General features: G+C 37.6%; 1 protein-coding gene across 1 annotated transcript; it reads right to left on the bottom strand.

Annotated features, from left to right (window-relative positions):
- Positions 1–4,892: 4,892 nt before the first annotated feature.
- LOC129566827 (transcription initiation factor TFIID subunit 7) lies at positions 4,893–6,316 on the bottom strand. Its single transcript, XM_055443091.1, has one exon. The coding sequence runs from the start codon at positions 6,197–6,199 to the stop codon at positions 4,970–4,972; it is 1,230 nt and encodes a 409-aa protein (XP_055299066.1). The 5' UTR covers positions 6,200–6,316; the 3' UTR covers positions 4,893–4,969.
- Between the last annotated feature and the right edge of the window lie 874 nt (positions 6,317–7,190).

The raw sequence follows: 7,190 nt of genomic DNA, 5'->3' as shown, positions 1-7,190 counted from the left end.
TTTGATTGATATTCAATATGTTTACGAAATTATAGCTTTTGTGTGTAAAATTTCACAACAAATCTTTGTACCAACGATAAAGATGATAATTGGAATGGGCATTTTGATGCATGTAACTTAATGTATTAAAATTCCCAACCAGAATGAAATACGGAACGCTATGTATCCAACATATTTGATGTAATCCGACTTTGTGTGGTGAAACAACAAATTGATGCAAAGTAAAGTAATTATGTTCGCAACACATCATTAAATAGTGTTAAGCCAAAGAGTTAAGTTTCAGTAAGTTGATTGCTTTATATTATTTTGGATGCTTGATGAATTTGAGCATTGTAAAATAATGTACGAGGAAAACTTCATATACCTTGGTATCGGCTCCCAACTTATCGACATTTTGTTTTTAAGCAAAAAAAAAACGTATTTAAATATCCAAGTACTTGAATTGTGTAAAATCTATTTAAAATTGTTATCATGGTTAAATCCATTATACCGAAAATTATGTAACCGAAAAAAGTACATTATTTTCCACAACCACCACAACCGAGATGATGCATTAAAACGACTCTGCATCAATTTAAAGTACTAAAACTATTTCTATAAACTGCGAATGCAAGTTTTCACACAAACAAACTATGGGAAGGAGGAAAAGAAGTGTAGATTTTCAGAAGTAGGAAATTTTTCATCAACTAAAAGCGAAAATAAAACTTGAAACTTGATGAAAAATACTTTCTTCTTATTATCACAATGGATTTGAGTGCGAAAGAGATCTTTCTGTTAAAATCTGGTTTGAAAAATTCATCAACAATATTATCAAGAATTATTCGAATTTCGATTCAAAGTTAGAATAGAAAACGGATGAAGCCGCAGAAAAGTGCGCAAAAAGGACGACGATGGGAAAAAGCGGGCGAGCAAGAAATGTTGGTACACTTTGTGGAAGTTTTTTTGTACAGGCAACGACACAGCAGATTGAATGGTTCACACACACACACACACACGCAAATCAGAAGCGATCGACATGGAAAAGATATCCTTTAGCAAAATGAGAGTTGTTGGTGGAACAACTCACGACGATATTAAAGTAAATATAAGTAGAAAGAAATAAATCCACAGCAGAATAATCTCATCAGCAGCTTTTTGCAAAATATGTAATTTTTTTGTCCCTCTCTTTGGCACTTTCCACTTTCTATCTCTCTCACACAGACTCTCTTTCTATCTTTTTCTCTGCAGCCATTGTACTTATGACATACTTTCGGCTTTCCTTCTTCTTCCTCCATGGAAGTAAGATGGAACAAGTTTTTTTTATTAACACATTAATGCATTTAATAAAATAATCCACTGAAATTTTCACAATGAATTCACTTCGTCTCATTCGAAAGGAAGAAGCAAGTTGGCTCTATCGTTGATATGCATTTAAAATAAAAACGCCCGCCATAACAAAGTGATAAACTGTGCGAATGTGATGTAAAAATTAAATTCTCTCTGTATTTTATATTTTATATGCGCTTTAAAGTTATTATCAAAACGACACACGCTGCAGCCAACTTAAAAGCCGAATCACTGTGTGTGTTTTTTGTGTGCATCACGACCGACCATTTCGACAACACCCGGAAAAAAACTTTTAGCCATTAAGCAAAATTTCAATCACATATTTGCTTTGTGGCGCATAGAAACAACAGACACACAGAGAGAGAGAGAACACATTGAACGCGAATAAAACGCTTCATATGTGAACATTCTCTTGGAGCGAATTTGAAAAGTTCCGACAAACGGGAATTCTTTTATGGTGGAATTATGAACAGCAAGAGATTTATTTCGCTAAATTTCAACGAGTATAACCCTCGAATGATTTTTTTTTGTCATTCTATGCATTCGAACGATATAAAGCAAATGTAGTCGAAAAAAAGTACACTCTTCATGGAATCCAACCTTGTGACATTAAAATCTCAGTGTAGTACATTTTCAATGTGAACATCGCTTGGCAACACAAATAAATATTGAGTACCATCTAAAATGTGCAGCTACATGCGCATTTTTGTTGTTCAACTCTTTATTCCGAATTAATTTAACTTATTGCGAAATTGGCGAAAAAGATGTTACTTTCGAGAGACATATCACACTTCCGACTCGTAAAAGTAATAATAATCGCCAAAATGTGCTTTATTCTCCGTGTGTGTACTCCCATACGAAACGAATAAAATAAATTGAACTGCATCAAAATATGCTGTACATTTTCACTCAAACTAGATCATACACTATTTAAGAACATTCCATCGTCTGGTTGGAATTTTGCTACAAGTTTCAAATCAAAAGGTATTTGCACATCGTCCGCTGAATTGCATGTAGCGTACATAGTATCGAACACGGAGTGTATCTGTTCAATAATAATAATTCACGGAAAATATTTTCTCTCTGTAGATAAACTTAGACTTTGTGCATCAGCAAAAATATGCGCAGCATACCATCAAACAAGTTCGGTTGAATCATACTATGCCAATAATTCTTCGCATCTCAACTTTGTTGCAACTGAATGAGGTAAAGTTTTTATTTCTCTTTCCGTTCACTAAAAAGTAATATTAAAATTGTTATACGAATTTCCCCTTTTATTAGCTAATCACACATTCATTGGATGAATGGACTATTTTTCCTTCACATTCCGCTAGATTCCACCACTTTATGGCAATATGTGATTCAGTAGGTTGTGCGAGCCATTTCATAAATCTCAACAAGCATGATCATAATGTTGCTTGGCACAAATCCTGGTAAATCACTGCAAAATGTCGCACTAAATCTTTCCGCTTTGGTGGAAGGACGACGACGACGGCGGTGGCGAGGAAACGCTGAAGAAGCGGTGACAACCGAGTGAAAATTGTTTAGGATATTTCTATGGGTGAGATTGAGAGTGGAGTATGTTTTTTCTTCGATTCATATTTTTGAAAAGGCGAGTATGTTTTCTGATGATTCTGTTGGCGTTAAAGTAGAGTATGTTGTAGTACCGTCTAGCCTCCGCGGTCTTCATGGTTTTCGCGCAACTGATAAAAGATAACAACATGGTGTCTTCGGCAAAGTTGTAGTACTTGAGGTCTTCTATAACTAAGCTGAAGACAGTTATCTCTTATCTCTTATCAGTTGCGCGCAAATCGCGCACATAAAAAAGCAAATTTTATATAGAACTTTTTTTTTCTTATCATTTTTCGCACTTTTCGCGGAACTGATAAGAGATAAGAGATTACTGTCTTCAGATAACTGTGATAACTGTCTTCTTATAGAAGACCTCGAGTGCTACAACTTTGCCGAAGACACCAAGTTGTTATCTCTTATCAGTTCCGCGGAAACCGTGAAAAACCGCGAGGACCCGCTAAAAACGAACATACTCGCTTTTAACCATTTTTAAGTCGACAGAAACTTGCTCTTCTTTTTCGTAACAAAGTCAATCAAACATACACTACTCTCAATCTCACCCATAGATTTGTGAAAAGAAAACTTTTGCGGTGCGTGTATTTGTGTGCACACAGACACTCATCCAACACGGATGAAAGGGAATGTTCAAATCCAAAAACATCAGAACGCAACAAGTTCACCGAGAGTAATTTTATACTCGATTCGTTCCGCCATGATTCTGGTTAGCAACAATTGCAGCGTGGAATCGCATGATGAAGCATTAACCACTCTGCCCTGTAATATGGCTTGTGTTCATGGTTCTGCCAACTGAATAGCACCAACAAGCGAATATTCGGTGCTGCATTTTAGCCGTGATGCTCACTAGCTCTTTCTCACTGTCTCACACTCTCTCGCTCACTTCACTTGCGGTGAATGGCAAAAGTTTAACTAGTCCCCGTTGATGCGCTTGAGAATGTTGTGGGCAAAGTCGCAAACGGAACGGGTTTTCGGAACGAAGAATGATATATGGTTGCAGCTTGCAGGAAAAGGCATCACACTTTTCATGCCAAGAAAACTATATTATCATGCAATGGCATTGGCGTTTTGTGTGCCACACACAAACACACATACGACAATGATGATACACACCGAAACCAATGCATGCGTCTCTGCATACATGAAGCGACCGTTTTATGGTGCATTTTTCATGTTGATATTGCAACCCATAAATTACACACCATCCATCGGGCGAAAGCTGGCGAACGAGTACACACACACACCGAGAGAGAGAGAGAGAGAGAGAGAGAGAGAGAGAGAGAGTCACGAGTAAGTGCTGCGATATACGGTATTTACCCAAACTCTTAAATGCGACACACTCATACACGTACACAATGATGCCTGCTTACCCGTTTTTATCACTTTCGTTATTGTGACCGAATTTTCGTCGACAATTCCCTTACTCTCTCTCTCTCTATCTCACACTCATTCTCTATCCCTTTTTCTCTCTCTTACTCGGTTTCTCTGCTTCTCTTGCTCCAAAATGTGCAACGCTCGCAATCTAACATTTGCGTATGATGTAACACACAGAAACCCGTTTTTTTTAAAAATCAATTTCTCATGCTAACGATCGACATTCCAGCAAAACCGAACTGTAAACAATATCCACCGCTGGGTGTGAGTGAGAATGAGTGGAAAAAAAAAAGAACAACCGACCGCATACACGAAAACTTGGCACAAAGCGAAAAGAAAAATTGACATAATTGCTCAATAGAGATTTCGGACGGAGAAAATTTTCAGGCCAACCAAATGGAAAATAAATTGAATTTGGCAGTGTCGAACGATTTCGACACCATTAACAGCATAATTGCATTTGCACTGTGTGGTAAACCGAGCAAATAAAAGACTCTTACCCATTGGCACTCTCTCATTCTGCAGAAAAAAAAGAAAGAAAACACACATAACTCTCAAGTCGTTCTTTTGTTCGCCTAGAAGAAATTTAAAAAGAAAATAATCGCTTTTGATGGTGATATATATAAATATTGATTTTTATTGAATTGGTTTTTTTTTTCGTTCCGTTTTTTGGAGTATAAAATTACAACAGCATCGATTGATAGTCTTGCATTTCCATTTCTTTGTCAAGAATTTGGCTGAGAATGTTATCCAGTGCATCTTGCATTCGTTGTCGCAACGTTTCATTTTCAATCGATGAAATTTCCTGTTCCTTTGCAATGCGCTGATCACGCAAATCGTTCAATTGACGTCGCAAATCGGCGATTTTGCCTTGAATTTCATCCTGTGTCATTTGTGGCATGGAGAAATCATTATCGTCCACATCGAGTCGTTCGCTATCAAAGAATTGGCGACTGGTTGAAGCGGGCGGTGTGTGTGGTGGCTCCATGCTATCGCTGGTTTGCCGTAAACGAGACGGACTTCGGTTGAACATTTGCTTACTGAACTCGGTGGCCATTGAACCGGTGCCTTGCATCGAACTGAAAAAGTTTGATCGACTGTCGTCGGCTGACAAGCGACTCGTTTCATCGACATCCACATTAATATTATTGTCTTCATCGTCAGATGACGATAAATCTTCACCAAAAATATCAATGTCACGCGGAATAATATCCGAACTGTCTTCAATGGTTTTTTCGGTGTCTGGTTTCGATTTTTTATCTTGCCCCGATGTTCCCGCCATATCCATTGCGATCGCCGACTGTGATGTACTTTCGTCATTGCCTATCAACATTGGCTTATTTGGATCTTCCTCTTCGAGTACAATATCCCACTTCACTTGAACCGCTTCGTTGTCGGCGCGCAACAAACGCTTCACTTCCTTTTCAATTTCGGGCGCTTCAACACATTTCTTCTTCAATGTTTTACGAAAACGACGTTTGCGTACATTTTTACACGGTGGCGTTATTCCATGCGGCCACAAATATTTTTTATCCACTTTGGTCGGGTCTTTTTTCTTATTTTTTGCTGGCGATTCATCGTCGGTGGTCGGTGCATCGGGCTCATATTTGCACATCAGCATTTGACATACGTCGGCCGATTTGTAGAAATTCTTGTTGTCAATCGTTTTCAATGACTCCGTTATCGTCGGCAAATCCACCAGCTTCGTAAACATTAACCAATGATCGAAACGCACTTCACCGTATCGCAAATCATGTTCCAATTTTACGGACAAACGATCCTTTAAATTCGGTCCACCTTCGCGTAAACACTCTCGCAATACTTGCGCTGGTTCCACTGGCATTCGTAATACCACTTGTGTTTCCAACTCAACACTATCATCACGGTCAGACGATTTCGATTTTTCAGGCATTTTTTTTCAGTTGTTTTGATTTAATTTCACCATAAAACTATTAATTTTCTTCCGAAGACGTTCGACAGCACAACAAACACTAATTTCTTCTTTTTCTTTTATATTTGTGTCAGCAAAGTGTCAAACGGGCCGATGTACGTACAGCGCTACCAACTGTTAAACGTCAAACTTGTTTCGTTCATTGGATGAACGATTTCGCTCCGTTGTGAAATAAACAAAACATGACTTTGAACTTGTTCAAAATATCAACGAAATCTTTTTAAAATAAGAATGAATGAAAATGAATTTCAAAATGAATAAAATCCTTCGTTTTATTTTTTCGATTTAGGTTCTTTTTTTTGAAACGTTTTTATTCGCATTTCGTATTGCATGCATTCAATAACAACGAATACCCGTATAACAGTTGCAGGGCTGTCACATACACGTATAGTGTGTGTCTTATATTTGTTGTTGCACTCATTCCATTCAAATGCTAGAGCACAGCTAAGCGATAATAAGTGGATTTCAATTGGAAAATAGCAATTGCGAATACATTTTTGCCGGTAAGTATTTGAATTATTTATTCGGCCGAATAAATAACAAAGTTGTCAGAGTCTTGTTTATTATTTTAAAATAGCAGCACATTTCGACTCGTTTCTGGTGATTTTGAATTTTTTATTTGCTTGCAAAAATTTTCGTCAATGATTGTGAAGACTATTGCATGATGTACATGTAATGCGATAATAATGCCTTGAGCAAACTCTGCCAATGGATGAAAAAGAGAAAGAGAGAGAGAGAGAGAGAGAGAGAGAGAGAGAGCGAGATGCGAAAAGTATTTATTTGGTGTAAAAAAACAGCAGCGTAACCGCAATGGTTACCATGCGGTTAAAATTGCGTGATGGTTTATATGATTGAAATGGAAATAGAATATTTTAAGAGCAGATAATCGACTGAAGAGATTGTTTACATTTCGTGGAGAGAAAACGCCGAGTGACCAATATCGAGAGCAGAA

Source organism: Sitodiplosis mosellana, unplaced genomic scaffold, assembly GCF_009176505.1.
Source record: "Sitodiplosis mosellana isolate CC-2019 unplaced genomic scaffold, AAFC_SMos_1.0 Smas_scaffold_5, whole genome shotgun sequence".
In the NCBI taxonomy this organism is placed as follows: domain Eukaryota; kingdom Metazoa; phylum Arthropoda; class Insecta; order Diptera; family Cecidomyiidae; genus Sitodiplosis; species Sitodiplosis mosellana.
Note: the sequence above shows the minus strand (reverse complement) of the source record. Positions and strands in the feature narration are given on the sequence as shown.